The sequence below is a fragment of the Semicossyphus pulcher genome, unplaced genomic scaffold (assembly GCF_022749685.1).
Source record: "Semicossyphus pulcher isolate SPU_LCO1_2020_fin unplaced genomic scaffold, fSemPul1.0.p SCAF_3, whole genome shotgun sequence".
Classification (NCBI taxonomy): Eukaryota; Metazoa; Chordata; class Actinopteri; order Labriformes; family Labridae; genus Semicossyphus; species Semicossyphus pulcher.
The window spans coordinates 24,104,415-24,128,323 of NW_027211704.1; the positions used below are offsets into that span (position 1 = coordinate 24,104,415).

Below are 23,909 nucleotides of genomic sequence, written 5' to 3' on the forward strand. Positions count from 1 at the left end.
GCAAAACATATTTTGTTCGGATGAAACAGAATAAAAACACCATGAGTAGCGATTGTGAGTGGAATACTCTTGAGAGGGGCGACTTGGCACCGCTGAAAGACCAGAGTGGGGCTATCTTTAGTCGTCCAATTCAAAAACAAAAGGCGACTTTATGGCAGCTATAAATGTGCTACTACTGACACATTAAAAACCGTCTTGGCTTCAGCCCTTCATAATGGTTCTTACAGTTTCACACTGTAACAACGGGAAGCAAAACAACTGAGTCACAGTCATTTAATTGTTTTGCTGGCGTTGTAGCAGATTGCACAATACATTACTCAGCATCCTATTTACGCAAATTAATGGCTTAATTACTGTAGAAACACAATGGTCTCATCTTCTACAGAAGTGAAGTCATATTTAATACCCTCTTTAGTGACTCGCTTAATAATTTAGAGGGTATATCATTACACACAATGAAACATGAGTTGTTAAATGAGATTTCTTCATGCATCTGCATAGATAACATGTTGGGATTGTGTCACAAACACTCTCTCTGAGTCTGATAAAGCTTTGCTCCTGCAGCACAGCTTCATCCTTTCAGCAGCAAACCATCTGGAATGGGGATTGTTGCTGTGTGTATAATGTATGGCTCTGTATGCCGCTGCAGCAGCCAGGGCCGGAGCCCCGCAGTGATACAGCACTGCTTATTCTTATATTGTACTCCTCTACTCTATCACTGTCCTCTTCTACTCCTTTGTAAAGATCCCACAGGTCCTCCACATTGTTTGACCTTCAATGCATGTTAAACCAGCATTGGGAGCTGTCAAATAAAAGACCCCAAGTGGGCGACGATCCCAGCCTCCCCCTGTGTTGCGCAAGGTGCCTCTGTCCTTGAAAGCACCACCGTGATTCCCACACCGAAGCTAAGTTTGTCTGTTTCAACCATCAGGCTCTGCACAGCACCAGTCAATCAGCTCTGTTAGAGGTAACTTAAAGGGTTAACTTCGACAACCTTTCCCATCTGTTGCTAAGGAAGTGTTGCCTGTTGTGCAGGAAACAGGGAGAGCAGTTTCCTGTTATGAAGAGAGGTTTTTTTTTTTAAAGGGGTGCATTCATTCAATCATGCAACAGATGCCGAGCCAGGAAGCCCAGCCAAAAGCAAAAGCTTTGGTGTCAGAGAGAAACTGGATTTGGAAACTGTTTTTAGGAACCTTTCTATGCACTGCCCTACTTGCCCAGGAAATAACAAGGAGTAAAACAGGCTGGAGAAAACACTGAGAATGCTTCTTTTCTGAGCAACATAATCGAGCATGTGTTGTACACATGCTAGTATTTCCAAGCAGGAAAAGTGTGTCATGACATAGTTTAAAAGCGTACCTTTCTAACTATTGTCAACTGCAGTCAAGGAAGATGTACCATGAATTTAAGCAGGTAGATGTGGTTAAACATTGTTTGTGTAAAAAACTGAGGCTGCAGATTTAAAGCTGTCCATCAGCACAATGAAGCACCGGACACGACCTGTGCTTTATATTCACTTATTTAGTCTAAAGCTCTTATGCTGAGTGGATTTGGTCTTAACCTCCCTGCTGCCTCCAGAGAACAGCATCATTGCATCTGTAAAGCAGCGTCCCGAAACAAAGCATGATCAGATTTAACTGTCCACGGATGCTTTATGTGCAAAAACTCCCGCAGAAACTACAATATAGGCTAATGCTCTGTATTGCGTAAATCAAAGAGATAAAAAAAAAAGTGGGTTTGGTTCGCGCCCCGTGTCCGCGCGCTGCTGTAGTCCAGCCTCAGGAAGCGCCAAGCAGCACCTCCCGCTTCCACACAGGAGCGCACTAGTTTACTGTAGCAGCAGCACTGGAGATGCACGCCGGCTGAAAGCTCAGCAGACACTCTGCAAACACTGACATCTTCCACGAGTAGATGCTCATTTTGAGAAACAACACGTTCTGAGAGTCTTTCTTCACCACTTGATTTCCCGCAATGTGTTTGTGTGTGGATTAAGTTTCCGCGTCGTTTCGAGGGACACGGTCGGTGTGGGGAAAATGAGGATAACTATCGCTGCCCGCAGATGATGATGTCCCACCATGAATGCAGGTGGGTTGTTTTTTCTCCCAAGTTACTTCAAACAGTTTAAAAAGCTTACTTTACATGTTTTAAATCAAACAAAGTGACCTTCAGCAAGAGTGTGTCCATGTGTGTGTTTGGGATGGTGTTAATGAAATTTGTTAATTTTTCCGGGGAAAGAAATGTCATCTTCTTAAGTTATTTTATAGATTACTAAATGGAATATCAACAGAGTTATAGATTTATCTTACAACTACAGAAGTGTTCCCTCCCATAAAAGTGTGCATCTCCCATATACACAATGCGTGTGGAATGAATCCAATAAACCAAAATGTGGAGTTTAAATCCATGGTTCAAGTTGCTTTCAGTGGAAGTCTCTTTCTAGTTCTAGTATAAGCAGTAGGGCTAGATTACAGGATTATAATCCATGTCTATGAAAGTAGACAACAGACAAAATGTTTCACACAAATCGCCTGTCTTGCAAGTGCTGTGTCATTTAATAAGTAAAAGAAGCTGACAATGGTTCTGTTCAGACAAAATCTGTATTGAAACATAATGTTCCTCTTTGTTCCTCAGCCTTGTCACAGACAGGTTGTTCAGACTTGACGGCTGACAACATTTCATGACGAGGACAAAGTCTGAAATCATATCCTGTGAGTTTGGCACAGTGAAGGTCCCAGTGTCTATCCCTTCCTTTGTTTCTCAAACATTTGTTGTAATTGAATTCTTGTTGCATAATTCATATCCTGTTGTTTGCACTTGGGTGCTTTGTCAGACTGGGACCCTTGTTTTCTCTCCCAGTTTTTTATTGTTCTTTGATGCACTCAAAGGACCTTTTCAGCCAAAAAAAAGTGTGTGTGCCCATATGTGTGGTTATGTGTGTGTATTTGCATCTGTGTGAGGCAGTGCGAGTACGTTCCGTGAGAATGGGGGAAGAATGACGAGAAGGAAGTCCATTTGTGTTGTGAAAATGTGTACTCCTAGAGAGGTTCATGGAGGAGTGATGGGGGACCATGCTGTTAATGTCCTTCCCCCAATGGACATCCTGTGTGAGGTCCTTCAAGGAGGCTCTGCAGGAGGAGCTAATGAACCTGGAATTCTTTTAAGAAAGAGCTTGGTGATGTAAATAGAGGCAAAATATGTATACGTGATGGCAGAGAGGGATAAGTACGGCAATTAACGGCAGTTTGTTCAAAAAACAATATTAGATTAAAATGACAGAGAGACACTGAAAGAGAGAGAGAGAACACTCAGAGATAGCCAGAGTGCACACAGGGTTTAAAAGGATGTGCGTCAGGGCAGGTACTAAATAACAGGAAGAGACAAGGGGTGTACACACTTTGTTAAGTACGGGTGTGTTTCATGACGATTCTTAATATCATAAGCAGTGCCCTTTAATGACTTCACAATTTTTGAAACCGTATTTGGAGTCTAGATTTAACACAAGACATCGACGCACAGCGTAAAACTAGTAGTACAGTTTTAAGCTTATTTATCCTCCATTTTGCCATTTCAATACATATAAGGGAGTTTTGGAATTACAACAAATTAATCTTTTTGGTAACACTTTATCAGTAAATCTGATTCTGCTTTATGCGTCCAACCTGCTCGTGTCATTTCCCAGACAGGGAGATGTTATTGTTCCTCCTCTAAGTACCCTGTGGCTCTGTTGTTTTTCCTGCTGATAATGTCCCCCACAGCATTCTGCATGTCACTGGGTATTGTACAGGACTGAACTTCCTAGTAGCATTCTTTAACAAAACAGGACCCTCATATTTATCCCCATGTAAGGTCAATTATATGGCAAAGCGGTGAAATGGACACAATAATTTAAAACACTCAAGAGGCATTTACATTTTTCTTTCAATAACTTTTACTCTCTTTTTACAGATTTTCAAAATCCACTGCAAGTCCCTCGACCAAAGATCCGCAGTCATCTGAACATCAAAGTGCAGTCCAAGCTGATGTCCAGGCCGTGTCCCCCTGTACATGGTCCAAAGCCCCCTGTCGCCCCCAAGCCCAAACCCTTTTATAAGCCTCATACACAGGAGGAGCCCTGCCCCCCACAGAGCCTGTGTAACGGAGACCTGGCTCACTCTGACGGGGAGACGGAGGATATCCATGAAATAGCTGAGGAGAATCAGGACGAAGAGGAGAAAAATGAGGCAGAGGATGGGGTTGATGACAACGGCACAGGGCCCATTGACAAAGAGGACATAGTAGAGGGAGACACTGAGAATGATATAGAACAAGAAGTAGACATATTGGAAAATGATGGGGACAGCATTGGTTCAGAGGACACAGTCAAAGCAGATGATTGTTCTACTCTTGAAACTACTGATGATGAAAACACTGACAATGACTTGAACCAAACTGAAGGTGGCAATGACGCCGATGATGAGAGTAAATCAATGGCCTCACTTCCGCCTGCTGAAACGCAGGAGGAAACAGGGGAGCATGTACAAGAGGAGGAAATGACTTATAGTGCAAAGGCTGAAATACCTTGCGGCTCAGATGGACATGTAGAGGACCAAAGCCTTGAACAAACACAGTCACTCAGTAATGGTGACATAAAGGACAATGATGCTGAACCTAATGGAGTGGACTGTGGACAAAGTGAAGACTGTGTGCACCAGCCACATGAGACAATGCTGGAAACTGATGGATTTGCCTTTGGATTCAGCGTGCTCCCAACTGTAACTGAGGAGTATCCCTATGATGTGATTGGCCCAACAGATGATGCTAGTGATACATGTGAGTCATGTGACCCAGCTGAAACAGGGGATGGAGAGGTATGGCAACCAGAACGGGCCACCAAGGACAACTCTGGCTGTTTTCGATTCACATCCAGCACTGAGGATGTGTTCGGGCCGTATTCGGTCATTGAAGCTGTCCCGACAGAAATGGCCAGCACTGCTGACCCTGAGTGGTGTCAGGATGATTGTGATGACAAACCTTCCAGTGAACTGCAAACGACAGGTGCTTCCAACCAGGAACCTTTCTATGTGTCATCAGATGATGTGGACAAGCTAGAGGATAAGCAAGCCCTCACAGATCAGGGTGAGATTGAGGAGGGCCCCGAGCAGTCGAATCAGCACATAGACAAAGCAAAGGACTGTGAATCAGCTGATGAGTATGCCGACATTGATGATTCTCTCTGCACTAAAGCAGATGACTGTGACCAGTTGGAGTGTGTCTCATCCGAGGATTATGTTGAGATAGGAGATGACGATGAAGAGGAAGAGGAAACAGAAAAGAGACACATCAAAGGAAAAAGTGCAAAAGAGAGAACTGCTAAACGAGAACAGGCTTACCTCAGCCAGCGTTCAAGCTGTCAGCCTCGCCTCAGGTTGTGCAACATCACAGTGCCAACAGACCTAGACCTGGGCCGCACCCCAGAGCTCACCAACAGGGTGGTGTTTGCCCACACCACTGAGGCCTTTGAAGAGGACATTGAGGAACTAGACTGCCATATTGTGCCTTACTATGAGGACACAGACTCAGACAGTGAGGAGCATATATACGAAGAGGCAGGGTTTGACTCAGAAGGCGAAAACTTTCTGCTGCTTGATCGGAAGACTATTGTCACACGATCTCGCTCTTATTCTGGGAAAGTTCCCGGTTATGTCCCAGAAACTGTACCAGAGGAGACAGGGACAGAGTATCAGAATCATGATTACTGCACAGTGGCCTTAGATAAAAACAATGAACCATTTAGAAATTCACAGCAGCCTGGGGTCAACTGTTTGATCCCCTCTATGAAGTCTCGACGCTTCTTGTTATATTCCCGTTCTGCAGAGGGTCCAGAATTGACCTTGACTTCTTCTACAGAGATTGGCAGATCTCTGAGGGATGATATCAGAATGAAGAGGAAAGATGATACCCTGTCACTCCCATGTGTCATAACCTCCTCTGGTAGCTTCTCCCAGCGTAGCCATCAGTCATCGAGTGGAGTTTCCACACCAACCTCTTTAGTGGACATTCCACCACCGTTTGAGTTGGCATACATCACTAAAAGACCAGTAACCAAGAGCTCCCCATCGCTCCTGATCCAGCATGAATCCAATGACATACCCAAGAAGAAGAAGTCGTCCTTCAAGCGCTTCCTAGCCCTTAAGTTCAAGAAGAAGACAGATTCAAAAGGTTTCAGTGATGGGAGCGTCCGCTCTTCACGTTCTTCCTCTGAGTCCAGCCACCACGGTCCATCAAGAGTCATAGATCTTGATCGCAGAAGTAATGGAAGCTCTCCTCAGCCTCAGTCCCGCATGGTGAACCCCCAGCAGCGTAACTCAGACCTGCCATCTACTTTTGTCCTCTACAAAGACCACCACAGGAGGAAAGGTGACCCCAAAGCTTACGGCAGGGGCGTCTCCAGAGTGGAGTCTTTCGAGGAGCGTTCTCGGCGCTCCGCCATGCCATTGCCTTTGACCAAGCCTCGGTCCATCTCCTTCCCGAGTGCAGACACCTCAGACTATGAAAACATCCCAGCATTGAGCTCAGAATATGAGAACATCCAGATACCAGGCAGACCCATCAGATCACACACTGTGACTGAGTTTTTTGAGGACCCGAACCGCAATACAGTCGCCTGCAATGAGAATGATGGCTATGTGGATATGAACAGTTTCCCTGGGATTGACAGCAAGCCCCAGATATCACAGGACGACACTGAAAGGTAAAGTAGAACTCAATCAAACCTGATAGGGTTGATAATACCAAGTTACACAAAACATACAACATAAACCTTACCATACATGATTAACTTTATCGCTAATGATATCGGGTAATACAGATACTTTTGTTTTGTTTTTTGGTCTGGTTTGTGAGCTGCCAACTCCACTAGGAAGGCCCATTAGCCCCTTATAATCCATTTACTAATGCAATCAAGGTGAATGGCATTTTGATGGCGATGCTCATGGCACTGAAATTTACATGTACTCTCTACAGTCCAAAGAACTCATTGCGAACCATTTTCACTCCACCAATGAGAGCTGACAGTGGAACTGCTCAATTTTTCAAACGTCCTATTTTTCATAGCTATGACAAATTAAATGTCATTCTCCATCATATTGGGGTTGAAGCAGGAATTTCAGAGGTAGTTAACTGAAAACAATCTGCAGGTCAAACTTGGGCACTAGCAACATATATTTGGATGTTCAGAACCTATGCAATCAGTCAAGAAATAGATTATTTGATTGACAGAATAACAATTGGCAGCTATTTTGATGATGGCTCAACAATTTTTACAGCAATAATTGCAAATGTTCACTGGTTGTGAGTACTCAAATGTGATTATTTACAGGTTTCCTTTGTTGTCTAAATTGAACACATTTTGGGATTGAGGAAATGAGGGACTGGGCCGCATGGTGGTGCAGTGGTGGTGTAGTGGTGGTGGAGCGCTGATTCCTCACATCTAGAAGGTTTCTAGTTCGATTCCCGATACGGACACAGTGGGCCTTTCTGTGTGGAATTTGCATGTTCTTCCCCTGCATGCATGGGTTCCCTCCAGGTACTCTGGTTTCCGCCCACAGTCGAACGTGAATGGTTGTCTGTTTCTATGTGTCAGCCCTGTGATTGACTGAAGATCAGTCCAGGGTGTACCCCGCCTCTCTACCCAATGACAGCTAGCATTAGCTCCAGCCCCCCACGGCCCTAAACAGGATAAGTGGTAGAGATAATGGATTGATGAATGGAATTAGGGACAAATGAGGTTATTTGGAGAAATTTGAATGGACTATGGGAAATGTGAATGATCTTTTAGACTAAACAACAACACGATTAATCGATGGAATACTCAGCAGATTAATCCATATTGAAAACAATCAGTAATGGCAGCCTAAAATTTACTATCTTTGCATAATAATCCTGAAACAGTGCTTATATTTATGATTGCATATAATGTTTCAACTAATCCTCTTATACCTGCCAGTATTAATCCTTATAAACCAAGCATAGTCCGTATGTTCACTTTGTACAAGTGAACAAGTGAGAGTGGTTATCATGGGAACCAAAAAAAGTAGTCAGCTGTGTTATTAGGCCTGGACCCATCTGCTCAGTAGGGCAATCTTGACCCCTGAACAGCTGATGGATATTCTTACACCATACCTCAGATGAGCAAAGGGCACCTGGCTGAGTGGAATCAGATCTCTCTCTTGTAGGAAAGTCTTCAGTGAGAGATGAGCAGCCTGCTGTGTCAGGCACCGCTGGCTTTGGGAAGATGGACAACACTTGTGGGAGAGCTTACTCCTGTTTTTTCATTTGGTAGATTAAGCGGTCACATCTGGTGCCGCTGCTTCCGCTGCAAGTCTGAGGTGATAGAACAGGTAATGGCAATTGGTTAGCTCACTGATCGCATGTTATTCAAATTTAAGAAAGTAATTATGGGATGCAATTAAAAGTGCAAAAAATCTGGGGGTGTTCCTTTCACACAAGAAGGCAGAGAAGGAAGAGGGAGAAGGTGAGAGAGTAAGGGGAGGGGATGTGTTAATAGAAGGTGCAGAAGAGTAAGAAAATAAGACTATAGAGATAAAGAAGTATAAAGGAGGGGGAGGGGAGAGTGAGAACAAGAGAAAGGCAGCAAGAGCAGTTCTGGTGTAATTGCTCTCCTGTACCTGACACTTATGGTTAAGTTTAGTAGTGCTTTTATTAAAGTAGCTTTCTCCCAAGTGCGTCTCTTTCATTGGACCCTGGAGGGGCCGCAGGATTTACTGCAGTGTGTGATAGAGTGAGGAATCACCGCGGTCAGACTGTGCCGAATTACCTCGGCCTGTGCCACAGCTTCAGCCACTACGGGCCTCAGTCTTTCCCCAGTCTTAATAAAATAGTTGTGTTTGATGACCTGTGTGTGGAGTGCAAGAGACAGGCCAAGAGCTTCTTAAAGGGCTAGACGAAAATGCTTCAATTTCCTATTATTTCTTATAGCGCCCTTTTTTATAATTGTTGTGTAGCTAAAAGTTGTTTATTCAGCATTTCATTTTGCAGATACAGTGTTTTATAACTGCGTTCCCTGTGTAGATAAGAGGTTCAGATGTTTTACACGACTTTTCAAACACACACAGCTCACAGTTTCCTTTTCTCCAGACACGCCGTAGACACAATACCATGATCTCCTGACTGCAAGTGTGCTTAATACTTTACACATATCGCAACGTTTGAAACCCTTCCACTTCACAGACAATGGTCCCTCAGTGAGGGCTTGTTTTCTTGCAGCGATCTTATCGATGTGGCTCATTGTGTGTTGGAGGTCCCACAGCACTCACAATGATGCAAATAACCTGTCCTGTCACCTCGCCTTCATCGCATTCCCTCTGGAGATGCTGCTGTTGCTGGGGCCGCCCTTTGGTGTGTCTATACTCGGCTGGTTTATGTTTGTTTAACTGCGAGTATTTGTGTGCCCTCAATATTAGACATGTGTAGTCACTGTAGGTGTTTGTCCCTGCCTTTGTGTGTACGTCTTAGACTAAACTCTGTTCAAAGCTTGACATTGCAGTCCTCCCTGGCTGCCCAGCTGATGGTGGCAGTGATTTATTGAGATCCGTTTAACAGTCAACTTGGTTTTAGACCCACAAAGAAAAGGTGGATTTTTGTGGTGAGGAAAATGACCGTTTGGCCCCAGAGTGCTGCACACAGCATAAGACATGCATTTTAAGGAGAATTCACAAAGCTGCTGTGCTACAGGCTTGGCTTGTTTCCACTTGTGTGATTAATGTGTAGCACCATTCAGACCTTACTTCAGCACATGCATTCAGGCTGAGCAAAGAGACATGTTCATTAGCAAGCTGGCGAACAACGGAAAAGAAAGCATGCTAATGATTCACCCAAAACCTAACGAAGGCGCTAGTTTTTAGATTTGTGTGTGCGTATATGTGCGTGCACGCAAAGTTACATCTCAGTGCTGCTTTATCAAAGATGAGGCTCCAGCTGAGTGTGCACTCTCAGCAGGGTTGTTCTTGCCAAGAAGCTATGAAGCAACAAATGAGTGTTGAAAAGGGCATTTTAGCAAAAAAAAAAGCCCAGGATTTGTGACTGTGCTGAACTTAGAACCTATTAAGTGTTGTTTGTGTCAACTTTAAGTAGTTCCTGGTAGACTTATAACAGTAATGCAGATGTGTTTCTGTCCCTGTGCACACAGTAAATAGAGCTATAGTGGTGAGTTCAGTAAGAAACTGCTAATGTCTGCATCTCTAGTTTACCCCTCGGCGTCATTTTCACATCAAACCATGCATGAACCTCTTCTGAGTGATGACAAAGCCCTGCCATGGCCTCTAAAGCAGCTCCTCCACCCACTGTTATGTTACTGTTAGTAGTGATGAGGGAGCCATCTTAAGCACATTGTTGTACTGGGTGGTGGCTCTGTGCTGTGTGGCGAGGTGGTGGACAGGGCGTGTCTCTGGCTCGCCAGGCCTGGTGCCCGGTGCTCGGAGGTCATTGCCAGGTCATCCCCGGGGAGGAAACGTCCAGCCTAGGAGCTTCCCACCAGCCTGTTTACAGGAAATGCAGGACAAGGGTGGGGCTCTGGCGGGAGGCAGGGAGGTGGAGACAGGAGAGGACAGATAGGATGGTGGAAGGAGAAGGGGGTCACCGCGGTGGGGTGGAGGTTCCCAGACTCTCCCTTGAACAACAAGATGAGGTGTGGTGCCGTCAGGAATGCCAGGTCTGCTTTTATTGTTGCTCCAGTTTGTCAGGAATGACCCCCGCCTCCCGCTTCATCGGGATAGAGGATAAATCAGCTGAAAATGTATGAGCACTGAGCACTGTTGCATATGAGGCCCTGAATGACAGCCAGCTGCAGTCAGAACACCGGAGTCTTCACACATCACTTCATCACTGTCACAACATCCACAGGCTACTCATCATCACAAAAAGCAGCAAATGATTCAAATCTGCTCCTATTCTCTAAATCCCCCCATCAGTATCCTAATCCTCTATAGTTAGCAGGCTAATGAGCCCTTTATGCTACTCCTATTTCCTGTAATAGAGCCATTACAGGCGAGAAAAGGCCTGTCGGATTGCTTCTAATATATATTTAAATAGTCAATGTTTAGCTCTATTGAATTACATATTACAGGCATCATCAGGTTCACATGCAGTCGGTGGAATACAGGTCTTTTTAAAGAGAGTCATCGTGTTCTTGTCTAGATTTGACACAGTAGATTTAACGTATCCTGTTTTAAAGTACATTAGGTTTGTCTGGCTTAATAGCATGGCCTTAATGGTCTTGTTAAAGGGCTTCATGTATTACTATATCGCTATTTCACAAATTTGCTCATTTAAATATAGAAACAATGCATGCATACTTATGATGGGAATATATATTATATTTTATTCCAATTTAGCCTTTTCAGAGAGAAATGATCCCCAAGTACAGACAGTGTTTTTATGTGATTGTGTTATTGATGGTCGAGGGGGCAAAGGTGAAGGTTAGAATCCAATGTGTGTTTGTCTTGGACACATGAAGGAATTCCCCTCACTCGTTGAATAAATCAGAGCTTAAGGATGAGTTCAGAGAAGAAGACCCGTCCCTCCTCTTCTCTTCTAAAATCACCCAGGAGCCCACCAGGTCCAGCTGTCTACTCTGAGGTCAACCATGAGTAATGGCCTGTAGGTGCTTTCTGCAGCCCACCCAATAGGGCTGACCGGTGTGTGTGGGGTAGTGTGTGTGTATGTCTGAACGGAGATAAAATCCAGTGGGTAACTCTGTTAACCTTTGGTCTTTTAATAGCCTTCTCTTCTCTGCACACAGGGGGATGTTTAAGACCTCAGCACAATCATTCTTTGTTGTTTGTTAAATGCCAGAAAAAAAATGAAAAATACATAAAATCGCAGTTTCCTGAAGCCCAACATGACTGCTTCAGATTGCTTGTTTTGTTGTCCTTCAGAACAAAACCCAAAGATATTCAATTTACTGTCACATAAGAAAGAAGAAATGCAAATACTATTAATTAATCTAAATGTAAGAATCTGAAGCCCGAGATCCATCAGTTTTTGAAATAGTTGCAAATTATGTTTCCATTCAGTTATCAACCAATCAATCGCTGCTGCTCGAGATAGGATCAGCTTTAACTTAAAGTAGTTTGACTTCACAATTTATGGCGAAAATCCTTGCAAAATACTCAGCATTTTGATAATAAAATGTTTATTATCACATACATACATGTTGCACAGGGTGCAGTGGTTAGTGCTCTTGCCTCACAGCTGAACGTTCCTGGTTCGAATCCCGGATTGGGCATAGTGGGCCTTTCTGTGTGGAGTTTGCATGTTCTCCCCGTGCACGTGTGGGTTCTCTCAGGATACTCAGGTTTTCTCCCATAGTCCAAAGACATGCCCGTTATGTTGGTGTGAGTGTGAGTCATCTATGTAACAGCCCTGTCATTGACTGGCGATAAGTCAAGGGTGTAACCCCGCCTCTCGCCAAATGACAGCTGGGATAGGCTCCAGCCCCCGCGACCCTGAACAGGATAAGCGGTATAGATAATGGATGGATATACTTACATTAGTCCCTCAGAATCATTGAGAAACATTTATGTATAGCAACTTAAAAAATGTTGTACATTGAAGGCACAGTAGAAATTTGTCATAGAAACGACAGACACAAATGACCAGAATGTAAAGCAGCTTCTAGGGTTGTTTTAGTTAGATAAATAATTGCAGACTGTATAAAATCCCTATCTCTTTATATATCATAAGGAATTCTTTAACCTTTACCATCATAAAAGAGATCAACTCAGTAGTATCAGTATTATTCTGTTTGATGCAAATAACCTTTCTACAAACCTCACCATTGTAAATCTAATCTATCCCATATGTTACATACTGTGCAACACACTGCTCAAAGATTCAGCTTTTATGTCTAAACTGATGGTAAACTTTGCTTCAATGCAGAGCAACTAAGCCATGAAACCTTTTCATTAGTTGTTAAACCCACCAACAGTCTGAGTTAATAACAGGTAAGCAGCTGCATGACAGATAGATGACAGCTAAAGGTCAAGCTGTCCTACAGCTATTTTAACAATACCCAGTTCAACGTCCTATTATTATCCTCCTTGTGAGTTTGATCAAACACCCAGAGTGGATCTTAATGGGTCAGAGGACATTAATAATTACCACAGGTAGCATTTAAAGGGATTAAATGTGAAACGCGTGCCCCCTCAGGTAGAGCAGCACACAAAAGGATTACCAGGCTAGAAACACAACTGTGCCATCTGTGGTGGAGAAGCAATCATGAAAGGGATTACAGAGTGCCACTGGAGGACTCGGTGTGAGGAGTGGAAATGTTCAGAGACACACAGAGGAAATGGAAAAACATGTATTTATAGGGGACTTGTTGGAGTATTGCTCAGTGTTTTGAGAATATGCTGCTGCAAAGATAGTACAGATAGTACTTTTTATCGATGCTACTGTGCTGTTTGGAATTTACGTCCCTAATGCATCCTCTTGATTCAGCCAATGATATAGTGTAGATGCAGTTATAGTATTAATTATTCATATTTCAGTGCTGTTTGCTGTATTCTAACTTTCATTTCTTCCCCTGGCAGTGCCTACACTGAGCCTTTCCCCTTGAACCCCGTCTCTGCTGGACTGTCTGCAGACGAGGACCACGGCCGTACCTCCGAGGAGGAAGAGGGGGCTGGGGAGCAAAGTTACGACCGACAGGTGAGATGTCCGAAAGAGAGACAAATGGAAGCAGAATAAAAGGTGGTTTATTTAATCCTCTGAGCTGCCAACTGCTGCAGCAAATCAGCATGACGAGCAAAGAATGCTGCAGGCGTCATATGGAAGGATTACTGTAATGTTTTTGTCGGCCTTAGGTTGGAATTTTAAACATTTTAAAAGTGCAAATGATGGTTTGAATAAAAATGTCATCATTGCATAAAATAATGTCCCTGGTTTAAATGTATCACCTTAAAGTCCGCAGACTTCCGTACAGTCAAAGGCAGCCATTTTACAGTAGCTCAGAGATGGACCCCTCCCTTCCTGCTGCTACCACAATAATACTAGAGCCATGTTGCCTTCATGGCGCAACACATTTCCTTGTTTTCTTTCTCTTCAAAGAAAAAATACAATAAATTGAAGAAAAAAGCAAGAGGAAGATGACCAGACAGACTCAAATTGACCCCAGGAACAGTTTCATTCAATGAGAGTGTGTTTTGGATCAGTTTGTCTTTGATTCAGTGTCTGTGAACTCCCACATCGGAAAAAATAACACAGATACAGGAGCTGCCGGTAAACCCCCTAAATGGCTTCAATGTAATGTTTTGCTTCGGATGTTTTGCGACCCTGTGATTAGCCTCTAAATCAATGGGCAGCATTGTTGTCACCACACACACAGCCGCTCATACATAATGCATCTGAATTTAAAAGTGCCGTATTTGAGAAAAGCCCTCATGTCTGCGCTGCAGTAATGAAACAATCAGTCTTATTTTGACAGCAGAGTCTCACCAAAAAAAACTAAACGGCGAATTTGCTTTTTCGCCACTCTCCTCGGCCGCTGCATAGCTGCTCCTATTAATGTTTGAGAGGAATAAGTGCCCACAGAGAGCCTTTGAACATTAACGCTGTTCATTCATCTCCCACTGTTCTCCCTCCCCGTCACGCAGATTGATGGCCGGTCCCGAGCCTTCTACGTTGCCAAAGAGCTCGTCGAATCGGAGAGGCTGTGAGTATCTGCGCTTGTGGATTTCCCCATTTGCACACTTCTCCTGCACGTCATCACACACACAACACAGCTGCATACAATACAAATGTTTTTTGTAGCTCTTAACTGTCTTTTTCCTGCCCACTGTATCTCCTCTACTCCTGAGCTAATTTATGGAGCTGCAATTAAGGGAAACTGGCAGCCAATTACGCGAGCGTCGTGTGTAATTTATTAGATACACCAGCCTTGGCCTGGCGCTTCGAGACACTTAACAATTCCTCTGATGTAGTTTGCTCATAGTGCACAATTTAGGTAATTTAACTACTCTTGCAGAAAGATTAACACACTGAATGTAAGACTTTTTTACCGTATCATTAAATCCTGTTTCTCTCTCTTGTTTTCCAGACATGTCAGCACCCTCAAGCACCTTCAAGAGGTAAGACAAACCTTTTCTGCTGCCCTCCAAGCGTGCCACACTCCCTTTAAATGTCTCCTGCCTATTAAAGTCTCTAGAAAACCTCCTGATAACATCACATCCTGTGTGTCTGCTCCCCAGTCTCTGTCTCCTTCTCCTCCTCCTCCCCTCTGTTGTAAGGCTCTGCTCAGGTTTATCAATGTTGTTGCAGCAAGATCTACTTCCTGGTCTTGACAAAGTTGACGTGTCGCGCTCTGGTGTGGTCGGTTGTAAGACGACGCAGCGTGCGTCCACTAGGCGCTCTCGCTGATGCAGCCCTTGTATCTGAACTGATATGTGTTCTGTGATACTAAGCTGGCAATGTGCCACCTAAAGGTCACAAAGAGGCCCTTTTATTTTGGTTATATTGGATGTACACTATGAAGGCCTTATGACCTTTTTAGTCATAAAATGGAGAGTTTTCTGCTCAGTAGAGTAACGGATGTGGTTAATTTAGCACAGAGGATGTAAAGGTGAGCTTTGATGAGACTCTAGAGGTCAACAGCTGTCATCTATTTCCATCATTTCTCTCTCACTGCCTGTCAGAAGAAGACCAAATCCACTCTGAGTAAGGATTAACACTTTCTCGGCCTAGCTGATCTCGGCAGATGTCTGTCTACAACTGAGTCTGGTTCTGCTCGAGGTATCTGTCTTTTAGAAGATGTTTTCCTTGCCACTGTTGCCAATTGCTTAAAGTTGTAATCTCAGATCTTAGTTTCGTTCTCTTTGGCGGCATCTATGCCGTCCACCACTGTTTGCCTTCATCTGAGCGTCAAATGTGTTTCTTTTTCTTTGGATCTCAACTTATTTTTGAAGTTGTACCTGTAGTCATTGATCTTTTCTTTGTTTGTCCAGCCTTAGTAGATTACTGTTTACTCGCAACACTTGCAGAGACCGGAAAAGCAGCCGCTTAGCTCCGCCTACCCTCTCTGGCAGACCAACCACTGATGGGTGATGGAAAACGCATCACTAACTGGGCGCTGCTTGTGATTTTTTCCACAAATGTCGCCACAGACACCCAGTCCATAATAATACTATATACTGCAAATGTAAAGGCTTTCATCAGTGGTCTATAGGTTCAGTCATCATTGTGTTACCTCATTCGGCGATAACAGATTTAACAGACATTTATTTAAATGAAAATATGCAAGATTATTACTTTAACTCTTTCTCGGGCCAGCTGGTCACAGCAGATGGCTGTCTACCACTGAGTCCGGTTCTTCTAGAGGTGTCTGCCTTTTAACTTGCCACTGTTGCCAATAGCTTGCCTAAGTTGTGTCTCTGTAAATAATCTTACTAAGAGTACTGTTTAGACCTGCTCTATATGTAAAGTGTCATACGAATACAAAAAATGATTGATTTATTGATTGATATCTCCCCAAAAATACCACACACATGACATGGAAACAGTTAAAACAACTTTCTATTTCTAATCAAAAGGGAAAGTCACACAGGAGAGGTCACACCTTTTAAGGAATGGTGTGTAAGAGTTGCCCTCTAGATGATGGTTTCCAGTATAAATCTGACAGGAAGAGGCATTAAAGGCAGAGAAGCCCATCACTCAGCCTGTACCTTATAACCTTGAGTAAGGTCATAACCTGATTTCTTGTGTCCCTCCCTCAGCATGATTTATGGACGCCTGCTGGCTGCACAAAAGCAGCTGATTTGTATAATGTGTAATTTGACGGCATTAAAAAGCAGCTAATGCAAATATTATACAATGGACCCCTCTAAGAGTCATAAATCTGCAATCTCATCATGATGCTCAATTAGACTAATTAGCCGCTGCATGCTCGTGTTCACACAGAGACATGTGTTGCAAGTTAATATGGGCATCAGTGCTTTAAAAGTGACACTTTGACAATAGCGTCAACTTGATTTATCTGTTTTCATAAATTTTCACTTCAAATGTTCTCAGTAACATCGGCTTGCTCTCCTCTTTGGTGCTACCATACCTCTTAATGTAATCTTTTTGCCGCCTTCCAAAGGTGACATTGAGAGCTTTTCATCATGCTGTTGCATTATGCATTGGTACAGTGTAAAGGGGCTTGTTATTCTTCAAACTTCAAGCAGCGACGTGTCGACATATGAGTTGCTGCTTTATGCTAACAGATGACACAATTAGCCTGAAACTACATAATTCAGCTGGGAAACACTCCAGCATCACTTCATGCACAAACACACACTTTGGGGGGGAAAAAACAGGAGCGGGAGCGTTAAGTGAGAGGCGCACTTGAGCTATTGTTCCATTGTTTGATAAGGAATAACAAGAATACAAAGAATTTCCAGAGCCTGTGTCCACATAGGAAGGGAGGCCGTGCTCCTCTTCTAAAGGACGTTCCTTCTAACAGCTCTAACATGCGAGGCTCACACTTATTATTTTCACGTTTGTGACCTTTGACCTCTGAACAGATTCTCTGAGCTGAGTTATAACCGGGCACGACTGGCTGCTCAACCGAGTGCTTAACGTTGCTTCTTGACCTGCCTTACGTGAGGGAAATAGGGATAAAGTGGAGAGAGGAATGTCGAAATGGAAAATGAATCTCTGCTCATTCATGAAACCGAGCGTGTGTGTGTGTTTGTGTGTAACCTGGGAGTCAGAGTTGTTAAAGTAGCTGTTCTTCTCCAGGGCAGACGTGATGAATGTTAACTCATACGCGATCGATTGTGCATGATGAACGGCGTGTTCTGAAGTGTCACCACATTATCCCACAGCCGACTGGGGCGGCTCTATTTGTTTTATGTCTGTGCTTCACACAGAACTCGGATAGATCGGCTCAAGACTTTCATCCCTTACAGACACACGGAGTCTTTACAGATTTGCCCACAGAGAAAACACGTCGTCACATCCGAGCGATTCACCTCCTTTCATCTTTTTTTGTCTTGATTTGCTGAGTAGAGAAATAACCTCTTCTCTGGTTTTTCACTCCCTTGTGCCATAACTCCTCATATTAGTCCTCTTAGTCACTGACACTGCAGCTATTAATGCCTGTAGCTTGTGTTTTATGTGTGCTGAATGGACTTCAACGGGCCGGAATTCATTGTATATCAGTGAAATTGCAGGCTCTTGTCTACAAAGAAATAAAAAGTGGGGACTGTGTAGAAAGAAGCATTGTGTCATAGATAACAAGGTCATTATGCAACAACACCTGGTGTGTAACTCTTGTACAAGCAGCGCCGCCTTTCCTGAATGCCTGGACAGAGCCCAACGTGGCGGGAAGGCACTGAGGTGATTTGAAGGGAGGCGAGGGGGGGGCAGGAAGGATGTTTAGGAGGATCTGACCTTCCTTCCTTCCATTTTTCTCCCCCTCTTCATTCCTCATTCCTACATGCCTTTCATTTCTCCTGCTCTCCCTCCCTTCCTCCTTTTCACCCTCGCAACACTTGCCTCTTTTACATTCTTTTGTCTCTCCTCACAAGTCCTGTTTTCCCTCTCTTGCACAGGACTTCAGGTCAGCAGTGATGGAGGAGGAGGGTGAGGACGGGGAGCCCGTGCTGGAGGAGCAGAGGTTAGGAGAGATACTGGGCGTGCTCCCTCAGGTCTACACCCTCCACAGCAGCATCCTCTCTGAGCTGGAGGAACGTGTCAGTCAGTGGTAAGAAACACCCTGGACTTTCCCATTTCCCTTGAACACAACAGCTGATGTGGTTTCTAGTTATGTATTTGACAAATGAGGCCACAGTTAGACAGAGTTAAAATGCAGACAGACTAATATGTAGTATAGATGAGAAGAAAAGAGACTTGGCTATAAGGATATAATTCATTCTCCACTGAGGTCACAATAATTATTCTGCATCACCCCAACCCTGCTTTAAAATGCATATGAGAATTTGAAAGATTGTTCTTCAACCAGGAAGCCTGGCATGTCAGCCAGCACCATCACACTGAAGAGCTTTTAAGAAGAAAAGACCTCTTAGTCTTTTAAAAAAAAATCATCCTAATCGATGGTGTCCTTTTCTTATCTGAATTTGGTGCTGATACAGGTAACTGATAATTTGACATTTGAAAAATTCACTTTGGTTGCATTCATACTGCGGCTAAAAGTGTCCCAATTCCAAATCTTTCCCCCCAATGCGACACAGATCAGATTTTTTCAAATCAGTGTAAACTGCCTTGGTAAAAAGCACATTTCCACGAGTGATTCTAAAGAAGAAGGAGAAGAAGACTTCCTTTTTCTGCTTGACCATGGAGGACTACGACAAGCAGCAGAGAAATAGCACAGAATAGCAGATTTAATTGCTATTTGGGGAGATGCCTCTATCCAATCAAAACTAGAAGGCTCGTACCGCAACCAAAGTGTGTTCTCTGATGGAGATGTCGCTTACTTGCACAAAAGTTTACGCACATCCAAAGTCCCATCACCTGAGAGCCATCCAAGTGTTACTGAAAACGAATCAGCGGATCTTTTTGTTATTGTTGTTTGCGCACGCGTGTCTTTTTAAAATCATTTTCTGTTCACATTGATATCTTACCTGGGTCACATTCTAAATTAGATATGACCCCAAAAAATTCGATATGAGCACCAAATCGTAATCGAGCATGAAGGCCTGCAGTATGAATGCAGCCTTGTTGGCTATCTTGCAGACAATCTTGCAGAAAATTGGATACCACTCTCATGTCTGACACTAAATATGAGGCACCCAGCTAGCTTAGCTTAGCTTAAAGACTGAGCACAGGGAGAAACAGAAAAGATTAAAAAATAACTCTTAACAAACTCATGGACAGTTTTCAGCATTGTGTTAAACTTAGCTGGTTGTATAAGAGGAAACTGAGAGTGGTATCAAACTGTTTGTAATGCGTTTGTAATGTGTTTGTAGTCCGAGTTGTATTGGCCAATCACATATCAGCAGGTTTTCCCTGTGGAGAGCATAAGGGGCTGAACTCAATCTTATGCTATCTTGGCTTCCATCCAGGCATCTGATGATGACTTTGCTTAAATTAATCTCTATTAACTTATATCTGCATGCAGGTGCAGCTAACAACTCTATTCTTGCTTCTCAAGTTGCTATTCAGACTGTAAACAATGCAGCGCACGGGGAAGGAAGTCTTGGCCTGAAGTCGCTAACCACCAGCTACACCGGAAGTTCCGAAAAGTCGCTCCCACAGGCTAAATCATCGTGAGACGATAGCCGATGGGTTCAGAGGCGGGGTTAATTTCGTTAACGAAAATTATGATGATAAATGTTCGTCAACAACCTTTTTTCCATGACAAAGACGAGACGACGACAAGCTTAAAATTGATCGTTGGTAATAAAATGTTTTGTTTTCGTTAACGAAACGAGACGGGACTTAAATGTTACTGGTGGGCTGTCGGACATTCAAAATCCATAATTGTGCGTCTAATCTGTCTGTCAAAATACAAGCAATGCATTCCTGTAACTAGTTGAATTGTTTCAGGGGCTTGTGCAATCTCTCCTGTAATATACCCAGCCATACAGGAGATGATGTCCTAAACTGGACTACAATGTTTTGAGTTTTCGTCCACTAAAACTAGACTACAACTATAAAAAGTGAAAAATTACTAAAATGTGACTAAATCTAATAAGCATTTTGGTCTAAAGACTAAGACTAAATCTAAAGTAGCTGCCAAAATTTGCACTGTTCAGAGATTGACTGTACCTTATCTCTGAATGTCCTTTCCATGCAGGGAGGAGAGCCAGAGAGTGGTAGATGTGATGCTGTCACGTCAGGAGGACTTTCGGGTGTTTGACACCTACATCTCTGAGTATGATCGCAGCATGTGCTTACTGGAGGAGAACTGCAGGAACAACCTGGCCTTCGCCAGCATCGTCAAGAAATATGAGGTAAAACACTGAACAGAAAAAACACAAGCAGATAAAGCCAGCTTATTATTCAGTCTCCTACAAGGAGCCTTTTTGTCTGTTCTTAGTTTCCTCTTTTGTGTTTTGTGTTTGTTTTTTGAGTGAGCTTCCTGAAATTCTTTGAGAGATTGAAACTTCTAGAAGCTTTGACATCACATGTTCAAATCTCAGGTCCATGTTTGTAGATGGAAAGTGAAGCCTCGTGGCTCACAGAGATGAAACCTTGTATTTCCCCTGACACTCAGCCACCCTCAACCCAGATTTTGTCACCCTGCTTCCACACGGAGATAACTGCCTTTCTTAAGCCTCTCTATCCCAACCCTCCTCACGGTACTGACCTTTCCACCGCCATGCTCGCATATTTTATACCCACTCAACACCAAATACTCATTCTTTGTCCAGCATGGATTTCTTCACGCTTTATCCCCCCCACCCCTGGAGAGCAGGGTGGTGGGATTTGGGTGACAGGATCATAATTCAGTAACAGCTCTTTCTAATACCGTCGCAGTGGTCTGCAGATTGTGAGCCTGGTCCACTTAATCAACACTTTATCCTTGTATTGAATATGACTGAGTATATTCCCAGCTAATAACAATACAAGTGACTATTTTTAACTAAAAGACAGGATATTAAGAGAGCCTATAGATAAGACCACAGAGATAGAGCCATGGATTTCTCATTTCCATGCCTCTGTGTCCTGATCTATAGAAATGATTCATAATTTACTGCTGTGTTGCAGCATACAGTCCACCCTGAATTAAAAAATAGATACAATTTCTTTGTGTTTAGTCTTTGTTTAGTCATAAGAAATGTTTAAGTTAAATTTTACTGCTTCAATTTTTGCAAGACAGATCAGTATAAAGTCTCTCCCAGGCTCCGGTTTATTAAGTCTGGTTCCATGAAGTGTTCTGATTCACTATGACTGGCTGACACAATGGTTCCAGGCGTTTCTATTTTGATAAGGAAATCGAACGGACAGGACACCAACTGTCTCCGCTCATGAATATTCAGCCGCAGCTGCTCCTCACCTGAAAACTTTGGCTCTGCCAGAATTTAGTGGAGTTAATGTAAATAGAAGGAAGTGGAGGTGAGAGATGAAGGCTCTTAACCGCTGACCTTTAGTATGTTTTTTTTAAGTGATAATCTCGAAGATTTTCATTAAATAAATGTCTGTTAAGTCACTATCTATTGAGTCTCTAGCCCACTGATGAAAGCTTTTGCATTTGCAGTGTTTAGTGTTCTTACGGACTGGGTGTCTGTGGCAACATTCACGGAAAAAAATCACAAGCGGCGCCCAGTTAGTGACGCATTTTCTATCACCCAGCATTGGTTGGTCTGTCAGAAAGGGTAGGCAGAGTTAAGCGGCTGCTTTTCCAGTCTCTGCGAGTGTTGCGAGTAAACTGTAATCTACTATGACTGAACAAACAAAGAAAAGATCCATGGCTACAGTTACAACTTCAACAATAAGTGAAAATCCAAAGAAAAAGAAACAAATTTGACTCTCAGATGAAGGCAAACAGCCTATAAAGGAAAGCGGCCGTCAGCGAGGAAAATCAAGAGTTACATCCGGAGCCAACCGTGGACGTCACACATGCGACACTGTCTGGATATCTGGGAAGGGTTTATTACAATTATTGTTTATCGCCATATGTGCCGCCAAAGAGAACTGAGATCTTCAAGATTATAACTTTAACATGCAAGTCTATGTAAGCTGAAGATTTAGCCATTGATAACCCTGATCAAAGTCGAGAATGTGCCACTTTATTTAAGCATCATGATATTAGTCCCTTTTTAACATCATACCTCACTTATTGCTATCTGGAGTAGCCATAAATTGATTCATTTAGCAAGAAGGATTAATGTAAGACAGGATATTGTAAAATTAGGACTACGTTTTTTCCTCACCTTTCCCTCTCCACATAAAGGCTCTGACTTACCTGACACCTAAAATTAACACCCAAAGGCATCTTCAACAACCTTTTTCTCACGTCACTGGCAGATTCACCACACCTGCCACTGAACACACACTACATATTATATTTACGTTTCCCATATTGCATCTCTACTCTTATCTGAGGTCTATCCTCCCCAACCTCCCACACCAGGGCATTGTGTGTGTGTGTGTCTTATTGCGTGATGGATGCTGCGTTGAATCAGAGCACTGGCTTGGGAATTGCAAGGTGTGTGTGACCCTTCTGTAATGAGGCAGAAGGAGAGCCAAGGGAGGACCATAGGGGTCACATGGTGGGACATCGGTCATTTATCTGCTGGCTTTGTGATACTTCAAAGGTGTTTTCATTTACTGCTCGTGTCATATTAAATATGAGCCCTTCGTCAATATCCACCATTTTTACTCTCCTTCTCTCATTCAAAACTCTTTCCTCCCTCTCACCTCTCTCCCTCCACCCTCCTGCTGCTGCGGTTTATTGCTACAAGCCAAAGTCCAGCGGTTTAAGTGGTAGTAATTTCATTGTGGATGTGGTGATGACAGTGATGAAGTAGCCTCAGACTCTGATCGGATCAGAGCTAGACCCTTACAGGATTAAAGCCTCCTCTCCACAGCCAGTTCCCTGTTTACCACACCGTCTATAAACATTGGCCAACACAGTGCGGTGTATGTGTGTGTGTTCATGTTTGTGTCCGCTCTTTCTGCTTATTTGTGTCTGCTTGTTTTGCAGGGACATGTCCAAACACAAATTGTGCGGATCTTATGAAACTTGTTTTATGAAATCTCTTTCTAAAGCACTCCAGCTTGGATTTATATTCTTGTCATGGCCTGTGTTTGTGTTTTCTCTTGTGCAAGAAGCCCAGGAGGAATGGAGGAGGAGGCTGTGCAGCAGGTGGACGGAGAGCGATAGAGGGAGAGAGCGATGGAGTGAATTCCTTGTAAAGGCAGCTGGGCAATGAGGCAGACAGAAGCTAATTAGAGCAGCAGCCTCCTTT

The 23,909-nt window shown here is 43.4% G+C and overlaps 1 protein-coding gene across 2 annotated transcripts in view; it reads left to right on the forward strand.

The window, feature by feature from the left end:
- The first annotated feature begins 1,868 nt into the window (after positions 1 to 1,868).
- The window catches only part of fgd5a (FYVE, RhoGEF and PH domain containing 5a), a 33,993-nt gene continuing 11,952 nt past the window's right edge, over positions 1,869 to 23,909 (forward strand). For both annotated transcript variants that reach the window (XM_069678879.1, XM_069678880.1), the window contains exons 1-7: positions 1,869 to 2,085; positions 3,946 to 6,730; positions 13,590 to 13,707; positions 14,652 to 14,710; positions 15,095 to 15,125; positions 18,588 to 18,739; positions 20,792 to 20,948. In XM_069678879.1, coding sequence (XP_069534980.1) covers positions 2,076 to 2,085; positions 3,946 to 6,730; positions 13,590 to 13,707; positions 14,652 to 14,710; positions 15,095 to 15,125; positions 18,588 to 18,739; positions 20,792 to 20,948 — 3,312 coding nt within the window. In that variant the 5' untranslated portion in view covers positions 1,869 to 2,075. The remainder of the gene's footprint in view (positions 2,086 to 3,945; positions 6,731 to 13,589; positions 13,708 to 14,651; positions 14,711 to 15,094; positions 15,126 to 18,587; positions 18,740 to 20,791; positions 20,949 to 23,909) is intronic.